Source organism: Penicillium concentricum, assembly GCF_028827145.1.
Source record: "Penicillium concentricum strain IBT 3081 chromosome Unknown utg000001l_segment0_segment0, whole genome shotgun sequence".
Taxonomy (NCBI): domain Eukaryota; kingdom Fungi; phylum Ascomycota; class Eurotiomycetes; order Eurotiales; family Aspergillaceae; genus Penicillium; species Penicillium concentricum.
In genome coordinates, this window is record NW_026622754.1 from 6,003,202 (window position 1) to 6,029,373 (window position 26,172).

Below are 26,172 nucleotides of genomic sequence, written 5' to 3' on the forward strand. Positions count from 1 at the left end.
AGGCCATTGCTGGACCCTCCTAGAGGCACAATTAGCCCCAGAACCAGATTTCAATATATTTGCGCCTATCTGCAAATTCTTCTCTCTTTGTTTTGTTTGATCTGAAATTCACCAAGTGCGCATTTCATGTTCTACACTGGTCCCGCCCTTTGAAAGAGGTACTTTAACAAGCCCAACCGGGCGAAGCGTCACAATGCCTCCACGAAAGCCCAGCAAGTATGGAAACAAGTTCCGATCTGGTGCTGCATCCTCGAATCCTCGACGCTCCAAAACGGTCCAATTCAACTCCTTACGCTCGACCGAGGCAACCTCCCAAGATGAGAAATTCGAGGCCATCCGGTTGGCCAACAGCATCGATGAGACTCTCGGCTTCCCACGATTCGAGTCTGGCGAGACAAGGGCCGGCTGGCTGGTCAACATGCACAGCACATCGATTGAGGACCCGGACGTGCCTGGAGGTCGAGCGGGCGTGGATTATTACTTTCTGCAGGACGACGGAGGAAGTTTCAAAGCCACCGTGGAATACGATCCTTATTTCTTGATTTCAGTCAAAAAAGGCTACGAGACGGAGGTAGAAGAGTGGTGTCGCCGAACCTTTGAGGGCATGATAAAAAAATTCAAGCGACTCGAGAAAGAAGATCTCAACCTCCCAAATCACCTCCTCGGCTACCGGAAGACCTACATCAAGCTCAGCTTCGCCAATGTGAGCAATCTTTTAGAGGTTAGGAAGACTCTCCTTCCTCTCGCAGAGAAGAACAAGAAAAATGAGAGTGCGATGGACGCATATGTTGAGATGACTAGGTTTGTTCTGCATATGATTCTATCTGAATATTGGGCTAATTCATGGTCTTCATAGCGCGACTGCTGGTATCGACCTTTTTGACGACGAAATAATTAATGAGCAACGACCTAATGGCAACCTACAAGCGAGTGATTTTATTGTTGATATTCGAGAATACGACGTGCCATACCATGTCCGGGTCTGCATTGATAAAGGTCGGTATTTTCTGTGTCTCCCGGTGAGGGCTTATAACTGACGCATCGCAGACATCCGGATTGGAAAATGGTACAATGTTCAGGCAGACCATGGTGTGATATCGCTGACCTGCTTGGAAGATCGGCTTCAGCGTGCCGATCCTGTCGTTCTCGCTTTTGATATCGAGTGTACGAAGTTACCGCTGAAATTTCCCGACGCCACGATGGATCAGATTATGATGATTTCATACATGATTGATGGGCAAGGGTTCCTAATTACCAACAGAGAGATTGTTTCTGAGGACATCCACGATTTCGAGTACACCCCCAAACCAGAATACAACGGACCCTTCATTATCTTCAATGAACCCAATGAAAGAGCACTCCTTGAGCGATTTTTCGAGCACGTCAAAATTTCCAAGCCTACCGTTATTGCGACATACAACGGTGACTTCTTCGATTGGCCGTTTGTGGAGACAAGAGCCAGTATTTTGGGGCTTGACATGTATATGGAAATTGGCTTCCGGAAAAACAGCGAAGACATTTATCAAGCCGACAACTGTGTGCATATGGATTGTTTCTCCTGGGTCAGCCGTGACAGTTACCTCCCTCAAGGAAGTCGTGGTTTGAAAGCCGTGACTGTGGCAAAGCTTGGTTACGACCCTGATGAACTTGACCCAGAGCTTATGACACCGTATGCCAGTGAAAGGCCACAGACATTAGCCGAATACTCGGTTTCCGATGCTGTTGCAACCTATTACCTGTACATGAAATATGTCCACCCGTTCATCTTCTCGCTCTGCACAATCATTCCCCTTAACGCCGACGAAACGTTGCGGAAGGGAACTGGAACTTTGTGTGAAATGCTTCTCATGGTTCAAGCCTACCAACATGAGATTGTCTTGCCCAACAAACACAAGAATCCTCCAGAAGCCTTTTATGAAGGCCATCTTCTTGAGTCAGAGACTTACGTCGGCGGCCATGTTGAAAGTATTGAAGCTGGTGTCTTCCGAAGTGATATCCCTACACATTTCAGCGTTGATCCTACTGCGATTGATGAGCTTCTCAAGGATCTCGATCACGCCCTCAAGTTTAGTATTGAGGTCGAAGAAAAGAAGTCCATGGATGATGTCGTGAACTATGATGAGGTCAGGGCACAAATCGTGGAACGTTTGCTCGATCTTAAGAACAATCCAGTCCGGAACGAGGTGCCTTACATTTACCATTTGGACGTCGCTTCCATGTATCCCAACATCATGATCACCAACCGATTGCAACCAGACTCGTTGATTGATGAGTCGAATTGTGCCGCCTGCGACTTCAACCGACCTGGAAAAACCTGCGATAGACGCATGCCTTGGGCATGGCGAGGTGAATTCTTGCCTGCCAAACGTGATGAATACAACATGATCCGACGTGCCACAGGAAATGAACGTTTCCCGGGCAGGTACCCAAACTCCCCAATGAGATCCTTCGGTGAATTGAGCACCGAAGAGCAAGCTGGAGTGGTCAAGAAACGGCTACAGGATTACAGCAAGAAGATTTATCACAAGATTCACGACAGCAAGACGATGGAGCGGGAGGCTATCATTTGCCAGAGAGAAAATCCCTTCTATGTCGATACTGTCAGAGACTTCCGTGACAGACGATACGATTTTAAGGGCAAGCAAAAATCCTGGAAGAACAAAGCCGATGGTTTGCAGTCGTCGGGCGGTTCAGCCGCTGAGATCGAGGAGGCGAAGAAGATGATTATTCTGTACGATTCTCTTCAGCTTGCACACAAGGTCATTCTCAACAGTTTCTACGGATATGTGATGCGAAAGGGCTCTCGGTGGTATTCCATGGAAATGGCCGGTGTGACCTGTCTGACAGGCGCTCACATTATTCAGATGGCGAGAGAGCTTGTCGAACGCATCGGTCGTCCCCTGGAATTGGATACCGATGGTATCTGGTGTATGCTTCCAGGAGGATTCCCCGATAATTTCTCCTTCACCCTGAAGAACGGGAAGAAGTTGGGTATCTCATATCCTTGTGTCATGCTTAACCACCTCGTCCACGCAAGATACACCAACCACCAGTACCAGGCGCTTGTTGATCCGAAAACCTTCAAGTACGAGACCCACAGCGAAAATTCCATCTTCTTCGAAGTGGATGGACCATACAGGGCAATGATTTTGCCAACGTCGAAGGAGGAAGACAAGAACCTGAAGAAACGATACGCAGTCTTCAATCACGATGGCTCCCTAGCTGAACTCAAGGGATTCGAAGTCAAGCGAAGAGGAGAGCTGAAGTTGATTAAGATCTTCCAGACACAGCTCTTCAAATTCTTCTTAGAGGGCTCTAATCTTGCCGAGACCTACGCCGCTGTAGCCCGAGTTGCAGACCGGTGGTTGGACGTTCTATACGAACACGGAACGACACTGGCCGATGAAGAGCTGGTCGATCTCATTTCGGAAAATCGAAGCATGTCAAAAACTCTTGAAGAGTACGGCTCTCAAAAGTCCACATCCATCACGACGGCAAAACGCCTGGCAGAGTTCTTGGGTGAACAGATGATCAAAGACAAAGGCCTCAACTGCAAATACATCATCTCATCACGCCCACGAAATACACCTGTCACTGAACGAGCCATTCCTGTGGCTATATTTTCAGCTGAAGAGAACATCAAGCGATTCTTCTTGCGCAAATGGCTAAAAGAAGATCCTGGCGACATGGATCCCCGAGCTGTGATCGATTGGGACTATTACCTAGAGCGTTTGGGATCCGTGATCCAGAAATTGATCACCATTCCAGCTGCGCTTCAGAAGCTTCCAAACCCAGTGCCCCGGGTTGCACACCCCGATTGGTTACAACGTCGGATCAACACGAAGGAAGACAGGTTCAAGCAGAAGAAGATGACTGATCTATTCACCAAGTCTGAGAAGACGCCGCTTTCGTCGACAAACGCCAATATCCTAGATCATCGGGTTCAGCATGCTGGCGATCTAGACGAAGCAATCGCGGGCTCGACTCAAAAATTGAAATCGCCCAACAACAAGCTTTCCCAGAAGAGAAAACACCCAGAAAATGCTTCAAAGACAGCTCTCGACCCCTTCGCTAGCTTGCCAGCAATTATGCCATCGATGTCAGAAAACTACGAAGGATTCCTCAAGTATCAGAAGCAAAAATGGAAGATCCAAAAGCAAGCACGGCTTCGCCGTCGTCAGCTGTTTGGCGAACGGACCAACGTTGCCTCAGATTCATTGAGTAACTTCTTCCGCAATCAAGCTCAAATGCTGTACATCAGCACATGGCAGGTCCTGCAGCTTTGCGAGACGGGCGTTCCGGGAGTTGTGCGAGCTTTTGTACTGATTGACCAAAAGATCCATGCCCTCAGCGTTCGGGTTCCACGGCAATTTTTCTTGAACTTGAAACGGGACTCTTTGCCGGACATTGACGTGCCAGACTGTGAAGTCGAGAAGGTCAACCATACCCTACCCAACGGCCATCCCTCGGTTTACTTGTTCAAGCTGTCTTTGTCGGAAGAGAAATATCTAGAAGAAGCCGACAAGATGGATATTCTCTTCCAGCATCCTAGCGTTGAGGGTGTTTACGAAGGAAACATCCCGCTGAGCACTCGAGCGGTGCTCAAGCTAGGAAGCCATTGTACATTCGATGAGGAGCAACGCGGTGTCCTAGGTGACGGCTTGGACAAGGGCTTCGACCTTTCAACATTACTTCACACATCTTCTGAGCAGCCCTATCTGATGGACTCGTCACTGGTGTTCCACTATTTATATCACATTGTCTCTGGAGACAGACAAATCTTCGCAATATTCTCGACAGCCGAGAGTGAGGCGCACATCATCGTTCTCAACCGCACAAGAGATGTCCAGGGTCTTCCCAACGTCGATAAAATCTACACCGAGCTTCTCACACGCAAGATGCAAGCCGCATCGGGTGATGAGTCGCAGCATGCGTTCGAATACCAGGACAAGATTCATTTCAAAACTACCCAGGTGATGACGCGAAGGAAGGCTCACCTTGAGGTTGGTGATCTGATCAGAAAGATTCGAAATGATGAGAGTCAGCCTGCCGTGCTTGTCATTCAATCCCAACAAAAAGACCGCCTGTGTCATGACATTCCGATCTTGAAGGAGTATCCAATCCTGTCCGTGAAGCCCGAAGCATCGGATATGGAACTTCCCCCACTAGGCTGGCAGGCATTCGTTGCAAGACGTCTAGTCACGCGCTATCTATACCTGTCTTCTTGGATTCAACATTTGACTATGCTTGCTCGGTTCGGCGATGTTCCGCTTTGCAACCTGGAAAGTGAGGATCCTCGATACCTCATCGATATCTCGTACGCCAGACGGCTTCAACAAAATAATGTTGTGCTCTGGTGGTCTTCCGGGCCGCGTCCTGATCACGCGGGCTACGAAAGGGATGACATCCTAGGTGCCTTGGACAAGGTCAACATGCCATCTGTCAATGTGCCAGGTGCTTACTCCACAGTGTGCATTGAACTTGAGGTTCGCAACCTGTCGATCAACACAATTCTGACATCTTCTATCATCAACGAAATGGAAGGCAATGATACGCTACTGGCTTCTGGGGACGGTGAAGATACTGGTGTTTTCTATTCAGAGAAAGCGTTTGCCTCTGCCGGTGTTGTCGTTCTCCGAGAGATGGTCAAACACTGGTGGACAGAGGCCTGTGGAGGGAACAACATGGCCGATATTATGGTGCAGCATCTGATCCGATGGGTGGAAAGCCCCGTGTCCTGTTTGTATGATCGGTCTCTGCACAACTACGTGCGATTACTGTCACGGAAGTCATTCCAGAGATTGATGGCAGAGTTCAGACGTGTGGGCTCGCATGTCATCTTTGCCAGCCCTACACGCCTCCTCCTCCAAACGACCAAGACCGAGGTTGGCAACGCCTACGCCTACAGTCAGTATGTCCTCAAGTCAATTCGCGCCAACCCTTCATTCCACTTCATCGATCTAGAGATCAAGGAGTACTGGGACTATCTCGTTTGGTATGATGAATACAACTACGGAGGCAAGGGCTGTCGAGAGGTCACCGAGGCCGACGAACAGGATCTCGAAACAGCGATGCACTGGCAGCTCAGCCGGTTCCTGCCAATGCCCATGCAGACTATCTTCCATGATTGGATTGTCGAGTACATCGAGCTGATGCATGGCTTGAAACGGCCGGAACTCCAAGATGGGGATCTGTCTTCAACGCCTCGGCCAACACAGATTCCCATCGGACGGACCAACGAGGAAGACGATGACGAGGTCACTGCTATTCTCTCGGACCGATTCTCGAAGCCATTGAAGAAGCAAATCTCGGGATTGATCCGCAGACAACGCGATGAGATGCTTCATCCTGAGCTTGCATCTGACTATGCCTTCCCCGTTTTGCCAGGGGTACTAGTCGGTCCCAAGGACAAACGCAACCCATCTTTGGAGTTGACTAAACTACTGATGCAGGTTTTGAGTTTGTCCAAGACAACAACCCTGGAATCCCGGTTGCTGCGGCGCGAGCTTCTTGCCCTTTTCGAGGTCCGAGAATTCAGCAAGGAGGGCCGATTCGAGAACCCTAGTGCTAGCTTGCAGCTCCCGGAAATGTCCTGCAACTCCTGCTGTCTTATTCGAGATCTGGATCTCTGTCGTGATGAGGATGTGCTGCCTGATCCCAGCTTAGAAGCCAGCAAATCTACCCAACCCTGGCGATGCCCCTTCTGTCATGCCGAGTACGACCGATTGGCAACCGAGGAATTCCTCATTGGCCAAGTCCATGGCTTTATTGTTGAATGGCAGACACAGGATATCAAGTGCTCGAAGTGCAGTGGTCTTAAGATCAGTGATTTCATGGAACACTGTTCTTGCAGTGGTACATGGACCGAGACTGTTGATCGGAAGGAGATCGAGAAGAAACTACAAGTGTTGGAGAGCGTGGCCAAATTCCACAAGCTACAACTTTTGGAGCACGTTGTCGGGAAAGTGCTGGAGCGATTTTGAATGTACAATTTTTTTTTATTTTTTTTTTATTTTCCCCCTGTTTTTTCTTTGTTTTGCATTGGGTTGGCGTTGAGTCGGAATATGTACATAGCTTAAATAGCCAACTGGGCAGAGAATGCCTCTCCAATAATCGCGCTGTCGATATTTTTTTATATCTTGGCCTTTAATTCCTCTTCATATTTTCTTTCAAGATCCTATTTTGACTGCCAGCGCTCTTGGAGTTGAGCTGTTCAATTGTTTCATCTGCCGTTTCAGCCCTTTGCAACAGCCCCGCCAACGATTCCCCAGGATCTTCGACTTCGAACCCCCACAGTCCCTCGAACATCAGACCGTTGGAGATCCAACAAATCCATACACGCGTAATCGGCCCTTGTCGGCCAACTGTAAGTATTCCCCGCGTCGTCTCACCTTGTGTCTTCGCGCTGGACTTCTGTACGACTTTACGGCAAGGCTGACTTTGGATTGCGCAGGTACATAAACAGCAGGCGTATATATATCACACCCTCAAGTCGAACCCCTCTAGCACAGCGCTCAATCCTTCGCTCGTGCTTCGCGTTGCACAACTTTCCTATCCCCCCCCACAATCCGCGTCGCGCATCCCGCACTTAGTTTTATTCGCAATGGCGGCACAACCCCCGAGCGGCCAGAAGCCGAAGGTCCAGCCGTGCCGATACAAGACCGGAAAGACACTGGGCGCTGGTTCGTACTCTGTTGTGAAGGAATGTGTACACATCGATACCGGTCGCTATTATGCGGCAAAGGTCATCAACAAGCGTCTCATGTCCGGGCGGGAGCATATGGTGTGTGCCGGGAGAACTACAACGAGACAAGAGTATGGCTGACGTCCGGAATATACAGGTCCGGAATGAGATCGCGGTATTGAAGAAGGTGTCTCTGGGCCACCAGAACATCCTCACGCTGGTCGACTACTTTGAGACCATGAACAACTGTGTGTTTTGGCCCTCCATGATAGCTCCAATCGCACCCTCACTAACGAGTGATGTTGTCTAGTATATCTTGTCACTGATCTCGCGCTGGGCGGGGAACTCTTTGACCGCATCTGTCGCAAAGGCAGCTACTATGAATCGGACGCTGCAGACCTTATGCGCGCAGTGCTTTCTGCCGTGGCCTATCTCCATGACCATGGGATCGTGCACCGTGATCTGAAGCCGGAGAACCTGCTTTTCCGCACGCCAGAAGACAACGCCGATCTGTTGATTGCCGATTTCGGATTATCGAGGATCATGGACGAGGAGCAGTTCCACGTCCTGACCACAACCTGCGGAACGCCAGGATACATGGCACCGGAGATCTTCAAAAAGAGCGGCCATGGCAAGCCAGTGTAAGTCATCTCTCATTGCGATTTGCGATTGCTTATCTTTTACTAACCACCATCCCCATCTAGCGACATCTGGGCCATTGGCGTGATCACCTACTTCCTGCTATGCGGATACACGCCCTTCGACCGGGACTCCAATCTCGAAGAAATGCAAGCAATCCTAGCAGCAGACTACTCCTTCACGCCGGCTGAGTACTGGCGTGGCGTATCACAGGAAGCGCGCAACTTCATCAATAGCTGTCTGACAGTCAACCCGCAGTCACGGATGACAGCCCACGAAGCTCTCCAGCACCCATGGGTCAACCTACCCTACGACAGCGGCAAGATGGGCTCGGGCGAAGATCTGCTGCCTACGGTCAAGAAGAACTTCAATGCGCGCCGCACGCTGCACCGTGCTATCGACACCGTGCGGGCTATCAACAAGCTCCGCGAGGGCGGCGGCTTCATGATGGATGGCGTTCTGAGCGTTGATCCTAAGCCTGAGCGTGTTAATGGTGATGAGATTATCGAGGAGAAGTCTAATGCTCCTCCGCCTGCGCCAGCTAATGCTGGTGGGAGTCAGATGCAGATTGATAGTCGTGGTAATGCGCGTGGGCAGACTGAGGAGCAGATCCGGGCCCAGGAGCGGAGAGTTAAGGAAATGGTTGCTGGTTTGTGGAGTCGTACTCCTCGTTAGGATGCATGAAGGTGTGTCCTTTGCTTTTGTCAATTCCGTGTTTCGAGTTCCTCCGTGGGGAGGTTCAAATTTCGGGGTTGGGAGTATCAGTGGCTGCTCTTCGCTAGTCTCGGACTTTTTCTTTACTTAGCTTCTTCTCAATGTCTCTGCATACCACACCATTATCAAATACAATAAATGATGCCAGTGTTTATAATCAATAATTCTCGGATGAGTCCCGATTTAAAATCCTTGTTCGCTATCTTAATAGAGCTGAAGATGCCTACCAAATTCTCATCATGACCGTGGATGTCCTGGCCGTTGCCATCCCTCATTAATACCCATGCCGAAAAGTTGTTAACAGAAAAGCAACGAAAGAAGCAATATCATCATGGTCATCATAATCATCAGTCCCACTTGAACTCGCGAGATGTGGGACGAAAAACAAAGCGATCTAAAAGTAAATGCCAATCAATCTGCACCTGCCAGTATCTCCTCCCCATCATCTAAAGAGAGAACCCACTCTCGCCATTCTTGCCACTCCGCATAACTAGCGCTTGCCTTGAGGCCCTGATATCTGACAGTACGGAAATCAGAGACCTGGTCCCAAGGCTTAGTGACGCTAGAGTTCCCACCAGCTGCACCGCGCAGCAGTCTCCGTGCAGTACTGCCACCACCACCATCCCAGCCTGCCTTGCGCATCAAGCTCTCCACAGTCTCTTCTTTGGTCCAGCCCTGCTCGACAGCGACATCAGGGAGGTATGTGGCGCCATAGCGACGGCCGCGGTAGATGAAGGAGATCCGCAGGCCGTGGGTATCCAGAGACCAGTCCATGGCATTTGTACATGGCTCGAAGGACCCAAGGAGGGTGAGAGAGCATGATAGCGAGGGGAGGAGGGATTTGGGAATTGGTGCAAAACGGGTGTCATCGAAGGCCCTAAAAAAAACGTGTGAGTTAGTCTGATCTATAGATAGGAATGTACCGTTGTTTGTATTGCGAGAGAGGGGTATTCAATGGGAACCACGTACGAGGTCAAAGCGTAGGACTTCAACCCCGCTGCTAGTTCCTGCCCCTCGAATGTGCCTATGCACCCGCGTAGAGACTTGTGTCCGCTTCGTGACACAGTATTCCATGTTACGAACAGGGGATATCGCTGATCAGGTGATCTTGGCTGGGAGATCTCGGAAGCGGCACTCGGCGTGGTGATATTGGTTGAGCTCGACTGTAGCGAGTTGGCAGAAGGTGTGGATGCGGATGATGAAGGTGTGGCTGCACTGGAAGAGGCGGAAAATTGGCTCTGAAGACGACTGACGCTGCGGAGTTGCAGCTGCTTGGGTTGATTACTCGACTGGGGCGATTGGTTGCTATCGTCATATTCGTCCTGCTCATTTACGGACTGTCGGGCTGCATATTCTTCTTCTTCATCTTCAGTTTGCTCTTTAAGACTTGACAACTTCTTAGTTTGCTCGTGCTGTTCCCATAGGGCCTCTACGGCTGCCAGAGTGGTGGGCTCGCGGTTCTCGAATGATGCTAGGAGAGACTCAAAGCAATAGTAGCATTGAGCGGTATTCGCCATGTTGGGAGGCGTTCTGCTCTTGGGTCACCAGTGAGTTCTTAAAGATGCACTGCACTGCTTCAGATTCAAACACAAGTGTAAGTATGTGGTCTCCGCACGAGTCCGGGGCGATAAGACACTGCCTTATCGCTAGGGCCTGGAACTCCAGCCAAATTTGGAGATAAGAGAGTACAAAGCTGTGCAGTAACGAGAATTAAAGGGCATATAAAAAAGAAAAGTAAACAAATCAGGGATACAGAGAGAAGAACCAGGGTAGAGGTATCCGTTCACGTGGACCGGGTCTACACTTTACCGCCAGTGCGCCTCAGATTCTGCCTGTATAATTAGCCTTAGTAAGAATCCTGTGTGGCTCCGCCAAGAATACTCTTAGCGCTCTATATGTACTACGTATTACTACTACATCACTGCTAATTTGTACACTCTTAGGGGGATGTGCCAATTAAGATCAGGCATCCCTAATTAGGATTCCAATTGATCTAATAGATCTGATAGATCTATAAATTGTTCCCAGCTCTCCTCGATAAATATTGACTGTCGGGCCTCGTTTGAATCGATACTCCAAAGCGCGATTGGCATATGGATTGATAGTGCTAGCGGCTCTTAGAAGACATTTTCCTCGCCCGCACTCTATTGTCTCTTCTGTCTGTCTATCCCAAACTGCTGAGACGTTGTCAGGGTTAGTCTGTGGAGGATGACTCCAGTAGGCCAATGTGTGAGGCCGTCAAACGGGAAAGATACGTCCCACGGGAAAGGCAAGGTTATACGGGGAGAAGCCGGTGAGGAAAATCTGTGTTGTATTGACGATCCAGCCCCTACTAGCGGCCAAGTTGAAAAACGCCATTGACCAACAAATATGCGTTATAGGTACCGTAAAAATTGGTATCACAAGAGCCTAGACTCTCTTCGTTTGCTGATAGGTATGGGCTATAACTGCAATCAATCAGGTTACACTTACTATCTCTCTTCGCTTTAATACTCCCTCTCCCCGATAAGTTTAGTCTCGGCATTTCTAAGCAGGAAGATACCTCAATGAGTACGGCAGGGTTTGGAGTCTATCGCGCCAACCGCCATATAATTCAGGCACCGTTTTTGCCTTGCTCTTATTTAATTGATTTATATAATTAGAATGGGTGAAAAAAGACCGTTAAAATGATTACCAAATACGTGATTTTCTCTAGATCTGACCTGCATTTTCGTCAAAGCTTATAGTCATAATAGTCATCGCTTAACTAGAGTACCAATTCTAGTAAACAGTCTCTTGGCTACCCCGTAACCCCCCGTATATCCCCCGCCTCGGTCCATCTTTAATTAAAGACATGTGCGGGTAATATCATTTGAGTCCGGGGTGGCCATAAAAAACTCAACTTGGCGTGGTCCTAGGTCCACACTAAACCATCTTTGTGCAAGCTCTATGACCCTTGTTCGATGATTGAATCTCATTCGTTCAGATTATTGCAGGACCAACAAGAACAGGGTTTACACTAGTCGAAATACCAGAGTGAATCGAGCCGACTATACGGTGTACTTTTGGAAGAGAAATGAGAGATAACTCTTATGTGACCAATAATGGGGAATGAATGTTCTCATGACCGGTATATTCCGCTAGCCTAAGCTAGAAGCTAGAACCTGGGAACAGAATCATATAAGACTAGTCTCTCGTGCATTCAGACTTTGTTGTTTTGGTCGCGTTAACTGTCCTCCACGCCATACTCCAGATCCCAGGCTATTCATCTATTCGGTTCTACCACACCTTAGTCAAAATGCGTCTCACTACTGCTATTGTTGTGCTCTTCGCCGGTGCCATCGCTAGAGCTCAACTATCAAATATCCCACAATGCTCTGTATGTCCTGTCCGCTCAATATCTCTGCTGTCTCGTTTCTAACTCTTTCTCTTCCAGCTTACCTGTTTTACTACGACCCTTGCCGGAGACGGCTGCTCTGAACTTACGGATTTCGCGTGCCATTGCCAAAAGCCTGGTCTCGCAGCGGAGATTGTGCCCTGCATCAATAAAGCTTGTGATGTCACGGACCGAAAAGGTATGAAAAGTCGCATTCCCTTTCGTATAAACCGGTCTAACTCTAGGCCCTATAGCTGTATCCAGTCTCGTTGAATCCTTGTGTTCCGGTGTTGGGCATCCGATCTCTATCCCCGCGGTGGACACATCAGCTCCCACAACGACTGCCGCAGGAAGTATCCCAACCCCAGCGACGAGCTCCAATTCTACCACAGTCAGTGGTATCGGGTCAAGTTCCAATTCTACCACGGTCGGTGGTTTCAAGTCAATCTCCAGCGCAAGCTCAAGCTCCCAAACTTCGACCACGATCAACGCGGTCCCGGCTCAGAGCACCTCACAGTTCAACGGTGCCTCTAGTATGGGACCCGGAGCTGTTCAGATGGTTGGTAGTGCTATGATGTTAGCCATCATGACCTTGTTTGTTTGAAGAGTTGTGTGGAGAGACAACATAATGGTTTTTTGACTGCTATACTTAATTTGGCGCTGGTACCTCCTTCTATGTTCACTGCCTCTACTAAGCTATCTCAAGCTACACTTAATTAAATACCTTTTCTATTCTAGAATAAAGCGTTCAAACATCGAATGGTGGAAGTTTGAATTCCAAGCCGTATTTCCTCACTAGATATATTCATAGTCTCAAGTGACTATATACAAAATACCAAATAGGTACTGTCACAAATATCAATACACCATACAATCATCCCACTATGCCAGCCTCCTACAGCCGGGTGTGCCGGAAATTAGATGTAACGTCGGCAACAGTGAACTAGAAAATTTTGAAAAAAAGGAAGCTAAGGGGAATTAAGTCCTTCGTCCGAAGCCATTAGATTAGTGTCGTCTGTGGGGACGCCACTGATGGCATTTAACTTCATTGCGATTCTGTCCCTGATGTTGATTTCCACGAGAGCGGCCTGATTCTGATGATAGCGGTAAAGCACGCTCCTTGTCCATAGCGGTGGTCGATCATGGTCCTAGTCATTTCCCCGAGAGGGCCAAGGCTAGATGGGACGAAAAATCAACTCCAACAGATAGTCGAAATAAGATCGACCGACCGGATGTGGGAGTAAGTTACGAACGCCTCAATTGGCCCGCAAGCCCTAATTAATTAGACTTTCTAGCATATGCTAAACCCCCAGGGGATACTCTTAAGTCTGAGGGTCTGGCCCACTGGGAACTTTGGCCTCGGAATTGAATTTAGCACATGTGAAAATATTTGGATGTTTGACCCCAGCTCGTTCGGCGAGACATTAATGTGGCAAAGTACGCTAGACGACGCCAACACCAACAAAGCCAAGCTTGACGCTAGAGAGACGAAGACACGGGAGAGCTTGGAGAATATTTTTTGGAACAGTACACTGAAAGTGATCCTTGTTGTTTTCTTGTAATTTTTAGTATGTCCAGTACCATAAATTAAATTCTTCTCCGAACGCGCCTGCGCGCATCTTCAAAGTGTGGCATTGACCTTAAGGCTTGAGAACAAAACACGCATAAATATTACAGTATTAGAGAAATCAAAATCCCGCGCACATACCCAGCTCTGCTAGAAGGTCCCCTGCCGTGACGTCGATACCACCGGCGTGTGAATCCTCCCTGCCAAAAGCTAAGAACAGTGTATCATCAATGAATCCATGGTACTTTTGGCTATGGTTTTTCCAACTGATGCTAGTCATGTAGAGCATCTCGGAGGTATCTTCCAGTAATCCCGAAGGATCTTCATCTGATTTCTCTGCTCGAATGCTGCGACCAAAGATCCAGATTGGTTTGGACGAAACCGCATAGATCTCAAATGGCATCGAACGCCGCATCAGCACCACATAGGGCTCATATACGGGGTGAAGACCGTGTACGGTCTTTTGTTGGATGATGAAGAGCACAAAGGTATTGGTCGCATCAGGTTGGCAAGATTGGTCAGATCGTGCACATAGAGTGATAGCTAGCGAGTTTGTCGCTTGATGAATTTTTCCCGTCTCGGGCAAGAATCTCTTGAGACATTCTTGGTCAGAAAGATAGTTCGTCAGCGCCAGGTTTGGTCCAACAGAACCATCTAGCTCGAGTTTCGAAAATACACGCGCTGGTGTAATTTCATGGTGGAGGAACATTTGTCCCAAATCGTCCCAGAAGATAAACCAATTCTTCTCAACGGCATTCCATGGCATTGGACGTTGAAGTTCACGATACTGTCGGAATTCGTGCTGATTGATGGTGTCTACTCCCCAATCCATCAAGATTCGAAAGTCGGATATCCATTGTCCGAAGCATGTAAATAACGAATTGGAGCCGTAAATGGTGTACGGAATCTCGGGCCCGTAGAACACCCTTGCATCATGAGGTCCAACGCTGAGACTAAAGAACGAAAGATCGCCGAGACACTTGTTGGCGTCACTAAAGGTCGCTGGGATGGGCAATAGCAGTGGTGGCTCCAGACAGCTCAAGACTCGCTTGTCGTCCGAAAATGCGGCGTTGCAGACAAGTTCAGCGAACCAGACTGAGGCATCTCGAACAGCAGTAGGCTTGTAAAGCTGTGCAGTGATGATCCAGGTGTCAAGCAGCTCGGGATGGGGGATTATACTGGGATTCAAGACGGATCTTTTTCCGAAGTCGATCCGAAAGTACCTTCGATCGGGATTTGATACCGAGTATATTATGTGGTGTGTCTGAGACATGTCTTTGTTGAATTCGGTATATCTTTGGTCTTCCGTAACTTGTCCATCCTGGCAGTGGGACAAACTGCCATGAACTGAACAAGCTATGTCGGATTGTTCGGCATCAATGTGTGATTGCCTATATGGACCTGAGGAATAGTCCGTAAACAGAAATCCCGATTGCAAGCTGAGGTTGGATTTAAATTTGGCGACGAGGATAAACGCGGACAATAGCCCTGCAATAAGTATCAGGTGTGCTTTATTTTTGGCCATGTTCAGTTTGGCGAGTGTAGACGGGATGTAACAGTAAAAGGTTATAAGTCTTATTTCAGAGGAAGCCTTGCCAAGATTAGACTGACTAAAAAGGGGGCTTTGAGTGACACGGGCAGTGATTGAATATGGCGATTAGTGCGATCACCCACAACTCTTAACAATATTTACCATGGTCACGAGACATGGCTTAATGACCATCTCTTTGCAAAACTATAGGAAAACTGCTTCCAACAGAGAATTTTCAATATTGCAAATAGTACTGCCAAATCTAAGGTGAATCTCGCGAATGTCATTACAACAATTTTAGGATCTACATAGTAGTATCCTGAGCTTCGGGCTCTGGGCTAGCAGTAACTTTCGTTCGTGGTTGCAAGACTCTTATTATACAGCAATTTATCATTTGGAAGAACATTTTGCATTATATACTCAAAAATAAACCAGGAAGATCATGGACACATGCGGAGGGTTGTCAGGATTTGTCAATCAGTGCCCTTTTTGTAGATCCACTGAGAAAACTTTACCGCTGGCTCATCAACCAGTCTAGTCGCGACCTCTGCAAGCCAGATAGTCAAGGGTAACAATATCAGATTCGCGGCGAGAAAGTTGACTTCAAGCCCAAGAGGACCAACGTTAGGCAAGGGGAGGCGATTAATCCACCAGGGACAATTCTCATGGTGTGAATCGCGTACGAAACCCACTGCAGCATAGAGCCTGTCACCCAAAGTCCACAGAACCGGTCCGTGAACGAGATAGAATGCAAACGAAATACGGCCCAAGTACAGGTTGAATGGGGCAGTGAAGAATGTCTTCAGCCACTGAAGGTGAGACGTGCATGCGACGAGAAAGACAGCGGCCCAGAACAGGTAGAACCACTTGTAATCGAACACTGCCTGTGGCTTTAGAAAGGATAAGAGGTACCACCCTGATGAGTCACGCAATTGTTGCAAATTGTCCGTACGTGAGGGGACCCCTCCAAGATAAAGGCTTGCATAGAAGAGAACAGTCATGATGACTGTCTTGAAGGGACTCAGTCTGAGAAAGAAGCGGGGCAAGTCATTTCGTATGGCGAGGAGGTCGAGATCTTTTAGAAGCATGCCGGCAATAAACATAGCATAGTGTGCTCCATCCGCAATGTACAAAAAGTACACAACCAATGCGACTTCGCCTAGGAGCCGGGCATTCCGGCGAAATCTTGAAAGGGCAAGAACGGCGGTGTAGACAGCCAGGGAGCCTCGGTGTTCGACGGGTATAGACCAAGCATGGAAATTGTATGTGAACCAAGGCTCGCCGCCTGTTCGGAGAGGGAAACTGAAATTCTTGAACTCGGCGTACCAATTCCATAGCTCCGAGCGGTAGCTTCCTTGAAGCTCTGGAATAGCGGTGATCTTAAACAAGTGCAAAAATGTCATGTAACATAATGTTGTGCAAATGACAGGAATATATAGACGAAACCATCGGCGAAATATGGCCGAGGAAACGCATTTACTTAGTCCAATGTAATCGCCATCCTGGATGTTTACCAGTGGCCTCATTGAAAGAACGTACCCAGAGAGCACGAAAAAGACGCTGACGGCAAAATGGCCCCCCGAAAACAAGGTTCGAATACCAGGAAGGCATGCGAAATAGTACTTGTTATCGTAACCATAGGCCAGCTCGAAGGCATATCCCCCCCCTCCGCCATCGTGGGCCCAAAGTTCATGATGTCCCCAGTAGACTAGTAGAGCCGCAAAACCTCGCAATCCATCTAGGTATGCGGTGGGCCTGTTAAGTGACCGTTGCTTTTCATTCGTGTTGTCGCTATTTGTTCGCCTAGTAAGGAAGGAGGGTAGGAAGGGAACCATGTAAGAGGAGATCCCATGCCGAGAGCGTGTTGTATGGGCAAACTGTGGTTTCCACTGTCCATCCTCGAGGGCTCGCTGTGGGCTTGACTTCAACTGAGGTGAAGAGTTCTCGATTGAGGGGTGTAACATAGGCATCGAGTGGATTGAAGTTAGGAGAGTTGAATATTTGAAGAAAGATAGAAACCCAAAGTTCACCTTGGGGAAAAATACACTCTCAGTACAGCTCTGTAACATGTGAATCCACTCGCATAGTCCTAGCAGGTGAACCCCGGTCAGTGCCGAGGCCCATAAAAACCGGTCTAGACGATCCTACCCTCTTCCCCCACAACTCAAGGTCTGAGCGCAGACCTGGGGAGTCTAAGTCTAAATGGCGTTTTGAACTAAAATCCACAATTGAATGACCCTAGTCTCTACTATTGGCCCCATTACCCGAATGGCTGAAGGTGTTTCACTACTCTAAGAAGGATCCAATTAGTTAAGCTTCAATCCTTGACCATTTCCGTGCCAGTAACAGGTACTATTAGCAGGCTTAATGAATAACACATGTTAATTACGATGCTATGTACTGTATGTAATCAGGGAAATTAAGGCCCTGCCTTCCTGTATTAGCAATATTTCTCCCTTCTCGACTTGCTTGTCCCAGGTCACTGAAACAACTCACATCACAGGTCCAGTCATGCTGGAGAAGAATTTCGTGTTGCCCAGTCTCTTCCCGAAGAAGGCACGCAGATTCACACATGGCGGCCTGGTGGCTTTGTGTCTATTCATCTACTTTTGTGTCACCAGAACGCCGCGCGACTTTGACGAGAATCAATCACACTCTACTCAGCTGAGAAATGTTGGCGAACAATTTCCCAAAAAAATCTGGCAGATCTGGAAAGTGAATCCATTGGAATTCGACGGGCGTGAAATTGAGGTAGCGCGCAGCTGGATATCTAAAAACCCGGGCTATAGGTACGAGGTTCTGACCGACCAGAATGACCTCGACTATGTCGAAACAAACTTCGGAGCCCTTGGGCTGAATCGACCAGATATCGTTCAAACATACCGAGCCTTAACGGCTCCAATCATCAAGGCCGACCTACTTCGGTATCTTGTTTTGTACATAGAGGGAGGTGTCTATGCTGATATAGACGTGGAGGCATTGAGACCGGTGGAGCGATTCATCCCAAGCACCCACGATGAAAGCGAGATCAACATGGTCATTGGCATCGAAATCGATGAGCCATACTTCAGCGACCATCCTATACTAGGTCAAAAATCTCAATCCTTCTGTCAATGGACATTCATGTGCAAGCCTCGACAGCCCGTGATGATGCGACTAGTGGAGAATATCCTCCACTGGCTCAATCAGCTCTCCATTGAACAAGGGAGGCCAATCTCAGAGCTTCAGCTGGACTTTGATGATGTGATCACAGGCACCGGGCCTTCTGCCTTTACCGGTGCAATACTATCTGAAATGCGCCGTACAACGGGCAAGGATGTCACATGGAGTATGTTCCATGACATACCAGAGTCTAAAGTTGTCGGGGGATTTCTGGTTCTCACGGTTGAAGCGTTCGCCGCTGGGCAAGGTCATTCGGACTCGGGCAACCATAATTCCCGCACGGCGTTGGTCAAGCACCATTACCATGCATCCGCGTGGCCAAACCGTCATCCACGATTCTATCACCCGATCTTTGCAGAGGTCGAGAAGTGCAATTGGAATGTGGAATGTGTGAGGAAGTGGGACGAAGAAACCACTGCTTTTGCTGCTCTGCCTCAGGAAGAGCAGGACCGGCAGATTGCCACATTCCAGGCAATAGGGGAAGCATTAAGAAATATGGGACTACCACCTAACTAGGGAATGTTTTGGTTTTTGTTCTGGCAATGTGATTATGTGTTCTAGATATAAGCGGCGGCAGGTTTTTGGGTCCATCGCGCCAACCTATGTTCAAGCCCTTATAAGCATGAGGTTATTTCTCCATTTTGAAAGCGATAGTTTCATGAACTCGATCGAGTCGATATGTGCCCTACTTCAAAACACCTATAAAATCTACATCGCTCGTACATCCCGTGGAGAAAGCCTAGCTACATTACATTTATAAATTTAGAGATAGAAAAGAAAAAAGTTAGTATAGTACAGTAGTACCCGTATTAACGCTCCCTCCTTAATGACCCTATTCTAAGGGGGGTACGTAGTAGATAATGTGAGTATTATATGCATCCAATTATATACTACACACAAGTTAAAAAGTACCGATTCTTAATGTACATGTGAGAAGTCTAACTGATCAAGTCCTTGGCATCGTGGACATCTTCTATTTACCTCCTTCATCCCCCCGCTTGGGAGGACCCCAATCTATAGCAGCAATTATCTCATTATCTCCCTCCCAGTCACAAAATCTATCATCATCTGGATCTTTCCAGTAAAGCGACGAATCATTCTCATCTGCGCTGTTATCCACCGTCTTCCCATTTGGAATAGTAACAACAATGCCCTCGAGAATCTCCAAGGATCTTGCTTCCTTCTCGTGCATCAATCGGTCAAGTTGATCATCGACATCCAGATCAGATTCAAAATCAAAGCAATTGTACTCTGCTCCCTCTCCTCGTCCACTCACACGAAGAGATTCGAGGTTAGGCGGCAAATTTCCGGCGAGATTGAAGGCCTCAGCGCCAATCCGGCCATTAGTAAATCGGTTCTCGCCGAATCCAACGCCCCGCGCAAAAAAGCACAGAGTGTGGACGCCTAGGCTAAGTCGTTTGAGTTGCGAGAAGTCTTTCAACGAGATGTAAGATGGCGGAGTTTCCAGATCTTCCGTGGCCAGTTCGCGGAGCTCATCGGCGTAAAATTCTTCATAGTATTTCGGGTCCTCCTTGATACCCTCGTCCTCCCTCGGCCGAAACGTAGGATCATAGAACTCGCGCCGATTCGCATGGCTTTCTATGTCAAGATCTAGCTCTTCCAGAGTCCGTCGGTGGAACCAGAGAGATCTAAGTAATGGAGTTGTACTTAAGGTCATTGGTCCTCCATCCGGAATTTTGCGTCCGCCCACAGTAAACGCGAAACTCTTGAGTGTTTTAGGCGACTCAATAATTCGACAAAGGTCAGATTCCAGCAAGAAGGAGTGCGTAATGCTGATTTTGCTATAGTTAGCGCAGCGTGGCGGGAGAGGAAAGCCTGCCTCGTTATCCCATGTTGCTAACTTGAAAGTGACGGACTCAATAGCGGGCAGTTTTCGAACTAAATTCAAGCGATCGTAGTATGGCTCTTCCACATACTCCGTGCCCATATTTAGAGTATCATCTGGGTGGAAGTTGATTTCTCGTAGTTTTGGCAGTAGGTAACTAAGCCAGGTGCGTTAGAGGCCCGCTGTAGTAGTTCCATAAGCCTATTTTTAGCCCCATACGAGGGGAACATAGACAATGACTGAAGATTGGGGGAATTTGCAACTAGCAGCGTAATAAGCGTATCTTTGAACTTGACTGGTTCTGCGGTGTGCTCACTACTATTTCATACATAAGCTAACCAAATTATAGAAGCGCGAAAGAATGTAATATACCTGAAGTGGGTCGGATCCTGCAGAATGCTAGACAACATAGATTCCTGATCCTGAGTTTCTTGTATGCCGGCCTTCTCGATGGCCTGTTTGAGTCTCTTGATATCTTCTGGAGAGAATGGGCGTTGGGGGATAGGCTTGGAGAAGCGCGCCCACGGATACGTGTTCATATCACTTCCGTATATGGCTAGATGGTGTAAATAGCCTACAAGAGAGGGATTGGCCAAAATTTCGAGCAATATGTCCTGTCCGGCTTGGAGCTGGTCTGTGAACTTCTCTCCACGCTTTTCTCGGCCCAGCTGCAATTTATGATACTTCTGCCGATTGGACACCTCGCTCACGCTATGCAATCCACGATTTTGCCGCGATAGGGCCACAACATGATCCACGGCAGGAAGATTCTTGACGAGGTTGACCCGCGATCTCACAGTGTGGAACATGGCAAGGCTGAGATGGGTTGAAAGACACAGGGAGAAATGATAGGGGCGAAGGCTAGAGTACAGCAGTCTCCAGCCGCTAGTCACTAGTGTGCTACATCAGATTTTGCCTATAGTTTTATACATCTGAATACATCAACATCGCACCAACTCTTTACATAAATTGAAAATTTATGTCTAACCCTCGATAGTGAGATATTAATAGTTTGTACACCTTTTTCGCTGCCCAAAAGACTACTGAAAAAGACTACTGGAAAGACTACTAAAAAGGCCATATAAGCGACAGACTATTCTTATTCCATACTTGGAAGAATTCTCAATGCTTGAATTCTCAATGCTTGAATTCTCAATGCTTGGATTCTAAAAATGGGAAATCTGAAGGTGCAACAGACTGATATCAGATGACGTCAGATAGCTAACTGGAAGTATTGCTTTCTTAGAGTCAGCTTCTATTCCTATTATTGGTTCTATTTATTGATTTCAATATGACAGCTCGTGTCCTTAAAGCACCAAGATACCCGCAGTCAAATCTCCGGATATACCAGGATAACGGCTCTCTTCTTGCTGGTAAGTTACCATAGCATCATACCTAGGACCCAGTGTAACAACTAATACAACCTTGTTATAGCCATGGCAATCCCAGAGGACCCACAAGATCGATATCTGTCTGCTGAAATGCTGTGACGGTACTGTTTATTGATATTCCTCTTTCCAGAGGAGAAGGACTGGGGAATCTTCAAATTGCTGAAGGCCGGCACAGCAGGCAGTACGCTCCGGTCTAGCGGCCGGGCTTCAGTGGGCCCCGGTAACTACATTGTTCTAGATAAAGGTACATATGTTTGCTACGTCTAGCATAACTATATATAGAGTCTCCAATGCTGATATTGTATAGATCAAACCCCCATCACCGTTAACTTGACAACCAACTGTGCGCCACGCCGCATCAGAACCCATGACACCAGTACCCAACCCCCAGGACCATCTGGTAGAGTTGACATAGAAATTACAAGAAGCATAAAACGACAGGGCTAATTATTTCTAAAGCAAACTACACTCCGCAACAGTCTCCGCCAAAGAGACAGTTGCTGTGCAATTACCGGGCAGAATAGGTCAGGCACCTATGAAGAACCTTTCCTCGGCCTCGAGGCTACGCATGTATTCCCTGTGAGCATGCTAGGAGAATGGAGAAGAGGTGAATACCGGCGGTACATTACCGATACTCGCCCCGATAGCGAGATTGGAGAGACTCGTCTCTATTCTGCCCAGAATGGGCTCCTCCTTAGCTCAGACATTCACACTTGGTTTGATAATTTTCGACTAGGAGTGGATCCTGATGTGAGACACTCCCTATAGTAACATGTCATATTTCCCCGATATTTACTAATCGTGATAAAAAGTCTGACTACAAGATTATTGTATTCGGATCAGATCCTGCGAGAATGGGCGGTACTCGTCTCAAAGACTCGGCCCGAAGTGGAACCAACCGTGTGAGTGATGATCTCCTTCGTTGGCACCTGCGTATGTGTGTATATCGAAACATGAAGGCCAATGCCGAGCCAGAGACAATCTGGGACGAGGATCTTGGAGAAGATCCAATGGCCAGCATTCTCAAGCAGCCAGATGCAGCTGAACGAATGGAGATCGAGCTTTTTACACGTTTGGGAGGACTAATAGCGTGATACGGTCTTAGATAATGGAAATAGAACCGTATAAGATGGACAATAGATGAGAAGAAAATAGTCCTTGGATTCTATAGATCCTTGTGTTGAGAATAGATTGTAGAATGTACATAGGACGCCCAATTAATGTTGAACTTTTCCCCTTAAAAATGTGAGCCCGCTGTTGAATAAGTGCGAGGCCCATCCGCCAAAATTAACAATTGCTCGTTTCACATGCAAAAAAGCATTCCCATATCCCAATGACCCGCGTCAGGTTGAAAAAGCAGTCCGGTAATTAACCCCTAAAAACGCACCCATGTATTTTTCTTTTGTTATACGAAATGATGTTGAACTCGTGGAATCATGATTCAGATCCCTCTTTATTTTTTCCGTAATTCATACTTGGTCCTCATTGTCCCATTTAAACGGGGAGAGGGAAGGCGCTGGCCCACTGAGCAATCTCCTTGCGGAGGGCAAGGATCTCAGGGACGCTCTCGTCGGCAACCTTGGCCTTGAAGTCCTTGAGCTTGTTGGCCTCCTTGGGAAGCTCGCTCTGGATCTTCTTGCAGAGGGTGACGGACTGATCAATGTAGCGGGCAATGCGCTTGAAGTCATCGACACCCATACCACGGGAAGACATGGCGGGGGCACCAATGCGGATACCGCAAGGAGTGAGGGCCGACTTGTCACCGGGGATGGAGTTCTTGTTGCAGGCAATGTTGATCTGCTCAAGAACGGCCTCAACACGGGCACCATCAAGGCTGTGGGCGCGGAGGTCAACGAGAACCATGTGGCTGTCGGTGCCGTCAGAGACGAGCTTGTGGCCGAGAACCTTGAACTCCTCCTCGAGGGCCTTGGCGTTCTTGATGACCTGCTCCTGGTACTGCTTGAACTCAGGAGTATCGGCCTGCTTGAGAGCAACGGCGAGAGCAGTAATGGTGTGGTTGTGGGGACCACCCTGGTGGCCAGGGAAGACGGAGAAGTTGATAGGGTTCTCCAGGTCGTAAAGGACATCCTTGCCAGCCTTATCGGTGCTGCGGACACCCTTGCGGAAGAAGATCATGGCACCACGGGGGCCACGGAGAGACTTGTGAGTGGTGGTGGTGACCACATCGGCGTACTCGAAGGGAGAGGGAATGACACCAGCGGCGATCAGGCCAGAGATGTGAGCCATGTCGACGATGAGGTAGGCGCCAACCTTGTCGGCAATCTCGCGCATGCGCTTGTAGTCAATAAGACGGCAGTAGGCGGAGGTACCGGCAACCAAGCACTTGGGGCGGTACATCTCGGCGTTACGCTCGAGAGTATCATAGTCAATGATACCAGTCTCGAGGTTGACACGGTAAGGGAAGGTCTCGAAGTAGGTGGAAACGGCAGAGATCTTGCGGGAGGGGGTCTGGTAGCCGTGGCTCAAGTGACCACCGTGGGGGAGATCCAAACCCATCAAGCGGTCGTGGGGACGCATGAGAGCCTGGTAGACCTGGAGGTTGGCGGGGCTGCCAGAAAGGCACTGGACGTTGACGCCCCACTTGGCGGGGTCCAGGTTGAACGCCTTGAGAGCACGCTGCTGGCAGGTGATCTCAATGGCGTCGATGTGCTGGTTGCCACCGTAGTAACGAGCACCGGGGTAACCCTCGGAGTACTTGTTGCACATGGGCGAACCAAGGGCATCGAAGACAGCACGGGAAGTGAAGTTCTCCGAGGCAATCAGCACGATTGACTCACGCTGACGCTGAATTTCCTTCTCCTGTACGAGTAAAATAATTAGCAAAGCTGGATATTTTGTGGACACTGCACTCAATTGCAGGTCCCAATTTATAGTTTCGACGTACCATGATGGCAGCAATCTCCGGGTCGCTGGAAACGAGGGAGTTGTGCATTTGCTGTAGATGAGTCAATAAATCTATATGCTATAAATGAGGGGAGATTTGAATACTCACGTCCCGGTGGGACTCGGAAAGAGCGTAAGACATGATGAAATATGGTAATCTGTCTGGGATAAAACAGAGAAAAGTTGATGGGGGAGAAAGAGAGGTGAAGGGGGAAAAAAGAAAAGGAAGGTGGTGGGGGAGGGGGATCTTCCGTTTGCCTCAGGCGCCGAAATTTGAGCCAACGATATCGGAGACAGCTGACCAGATTAAGTTTTTAGGTTATAAAATTTGTAACTTGGGAAAATTGGGAAAAATTGGACCGGATTGGTTAAGAAGTTCATAAGAAACCCTAATAATGAATCCTTCGAGAGAAAAGAGAGAGGAAATAGAGTATCAATTGCTGGGTTTGCCACATGACTCATGACAATGGCGCCTTTGCTGTCTTGAAATGATCGCTAAAAACATATGGGTATTTCCTTCTTATAAACGCCAAATAAATCAATATGGAGAATCCTGCAGCATCTAGCTGACTTGAGAATTCCCATTGTAGACCGATATTCCCCCAAAGTTTCAAGCTTCATGCTTCCACGGTCCTCGTATTGTCCTGATGTAGCATTCCTGCTCGATTCCCAAAGTCAGAGATGACAGAGCGCAAACGTCTCACACGATCCTCCAGCTCTGCAATCTCTCTTTGTTGATCATCGACAGACCGGTGTACATCTGGTAGCCCTTCGACGACTGTACGAGCCTTCTGGATTCGGATCCTAACAGAGCTGGTTTCGGTAGGGAGGGTTTTCACATCGAGCGGCGGACGAGCACCTGAACCGAGGACTGATACTCCTGGCACAGCATGTGAAGATGAGTTGTTGCCATTGTGTCCGTCATTAGGGATGCTTGTAGGTGCTTGTTGGACCTGTGCCTGGGAAGCTCCTGGGTCCCCTGTTGTATCTCCGGGTGCGTCCGATGAACCGGGTTGCTGACCTTTTGAGAGTAAGCGAGAAAGAATCCCATGCAATGATGGGATTATCTCAAAGGTCTGTGGTGAAGGGAAAGGTACTGTTTGCGGTGGTGTTGGCGCGTCTTTAAAGGGTGTCTCAGGCACAGGGGATTTGAGGAGCGGGGTGTCCACTGGCGGAGATCGAGAAGCCATTGTCGGAAATGCTGATTAACAGGATCCCGAGGAAAGAGATTTGAAGGACGAGTAGATCCCGGCTGGGGTAAATTTTTAGGGAAGACTCGGAAGACACACCCCGTAGATCTGCCCCCGGGGCCGCAAATACATGCTTATCTCAGCAAATACGCTCCTGGCACCCGGTGACGGTGACGTCGGGGCCCATGC

At 48.4% G+C, this 26,172-nt stretch overlaps 11 protein-coding genes across 11 annotated transcripts; 5 read left to right on the top strand and 6 right to left on the bottom strand.

Annotated features, from left to right (window-relative positions):
- Window positions 1-193: 193 nt before the first annotated feature.
- N7517_002300 (DNA polymerase epsilon catalytic subunit POL2) lies at window positions 194-6,983 on the top strand (the record flags this gene model as incomplete). Its single annotated transcript, XM_056720030.1, has 3 exons — window positions 194-801; window positions 857-996; window positions 1,048-6,983. The coding sequence occupies 3 exons, from the start codon at window positions 194-196 to the stop codon at window positions 6,981-6,983; spliced, it is 6,684 nt and encodes a 2,227-aa protein (XP_056584165.1).
- A 604-nt stretch (window positions 6,984-7,587) lies between these two features.
- On the top strand, window positions 7,588-8,998 carry N7517_002301 (serine/threonine-protein kinase; the record flags this gene model as incomplete). The annotated part of the gene is made up of 4 exons (XM_056720031.1): window positions 7,588-7,783; window positions 7,842-7,932; window positions 7,995-8,325; window positions 8,389-8,998. Exons 1-4 carry the CDS (start codon window positions 7,604-7,606, stop codon window positions 8,996-8,998), a joined length of 1,212 nt encoding a protein of 403 aa, XP_056584166.1. The 5' UTR covers window positions 7,588-7,603.
- A 450-nt stretch (window positions 8,999-9,448) lies between these two features.
- Window positions 9,449-10,554, bottom strand: N7517_002302 (AMMECR1 domain-containing protein; the record flags this gene model as incomplete). The annotated part of the gene is made up of 2 exons (XM_056720032.1): window positions 9,449-9,914; window positions 10,007-10,554. The coding sequence occupies 2 exons, from the start codon at window positions 10,552-10,554 to the stop codon at window positions 9,449-9,451; spliced, it is 1,014 nt and encodes a 337-aa protein (XP_056584167.1).
- Window positions 10,555-12,314: 1,760 nt separating this feature from the next.
- On the top strand, window positions 12,315-12,996 carry N7517_002303 (CFEM domain-containing protein; the record flags this gene model as incomplete). The annotated part of the gene is made up of 3 exons (XM_056720033.1): window positions 12,315-12,395; window positions 12,453-12,591; window positions 12,647-12,996. 3 exons carry the CDS (start codon window positions 12,315-12,317, stop codon window positions 12,994-12,996), a joined length of 570 nt encoding a protein of 189 aa, XP_056584168.1.
- A 1,084-nt stretch (window positions 12,997-14,080) lies between these two features.
- N7517_002304 (uncharacterized protein) lies at window positions 14,081-15,232 on the bottom strand (the record flags this gene model as incomplete). Its single annotated transcript, XM_056720034.1, has 1 exon — window positions 14,081-15,232. One exon carries the CDS (start codon window positions 15,230-15,232, stop codon window positions 14,081-14,083), a length of 1,152 nt encoding a protein of 383 aa, XP_056584169.1.
- A 731-nt stretch (window positions 15,233-15,963) lies between these two features.
- Window positions 15,964-17,460, bottom strand: N7517_002305 (acyltransferase family protein; the record flags this gene model as incomplete). The annotated part of the gene is made up of 1 exon (XM_056720035.1): window positions 15,964-17,460. The coding sequence occupies one exon, from the start codon at window positions 17,458-17,460 to the stop codon at window positions 15,964-15,966; it is 1,497 nt and encodes a 498-aa protein (XP_056584170.1).
- A 541-nt stretch (window positions 17,461-18,001) lies between these two features.
- Window positions 18,002-19,168, top strand: N7517_002306 (glycosyltransferase family 32 protein; the record flags this gene model as incomplete). Its single annotated transcript, XM_056720036.1, has 1 exon — window positions 18,002-19,168. One exon carries the CDS (start codon window positions 18,002-18,004, stop codon window positions 19,166-19,168), a length of 1,167 nt encoding a protein of 388 aa, XP_056584171.1.
- A 457-nt stretch (window positions 19,169-19,625) lies between these two features.
- N7517_002307 (uncharacterized protein) lies at window positions 19,626-21,307 on the bottom strand (the record flags this gene model as incomplete). Its single annotated transcript, XM_056720037.1, has 3 exons — window positions 19,626-20,655; window positions 20,718-20,816; window positions 20,871-21,307. 3 exons carry the CDS (start codon window positions 21,305-21,307, stop codon window positions 19,626-19,628), a joined length of 1,566 nt encoding a protein of 521 aa, XP_056584172.1.
- A 482-nt stretch (window positions 21,308-21,789) lies between these two features.
- Window positions 21,790-22,983, top strand: N7517_002308 (HNH endonuclease signature motif containing protein; the record flags this gene model as incomplete). The annotated part of the gene is made up of 5 exons (XM_056720038.1): window positions 21,790-21,871; window positions 22,020-22,133; window positions 22,197-22,294; window positions 22,349-22,639; window positions 22,702-22,983. The coding sequence occupies 5 exons, from the start codon at window positions 21,790-21,792 to the stop codon at window positions 22,981-22,983; spliced, it is 867 nt and encodes a 288-aa protein (XP_056584173.1).
- Window positions 22,984-23,383: 400 nt separating this feature from the next.
- N7517_002309 (glycine hydroxymethyltransferase SHM2) lies at window positions 23,384-24,935 on the bottom strand (the record flags this gene model as incomplete). The annotated part of the gene is made up of 3 exons (XM_056720039.1): window positions 23,384-24,709; window positions 24,795-24,845; window positions 24,903-24,935. The coding sequence occupies 3 exons, from the start codon at window positions 24,933-24,935 to the stop codon at window positions 23,384-23,386; spliced, it is 1,410 nt and encodes a 469-aa protein (XP_056584174.1).
- A 475-nt stretch (window positions 24,936-25,410) lies between these two features.
- Window positions 25,411-25,983, bottom strand: N7517_002310 (mediator of RNA polymerase II transcription subunit 9; the record flags this gene model as incomplete). Its single annotated transcript, XM_056720040.1, has 1 exon — window positions 25,411-25,983. The coding sequence occupies one exon, from the start codon at window positions 25,981-25,983 to the stop codon at window positions 25,411-25,413; it is 573 nt and encodes a 190-aa protein (XP_056584175.1).
- Window positions 25,984-26,172: the final 189 nt, after the last annotated feature.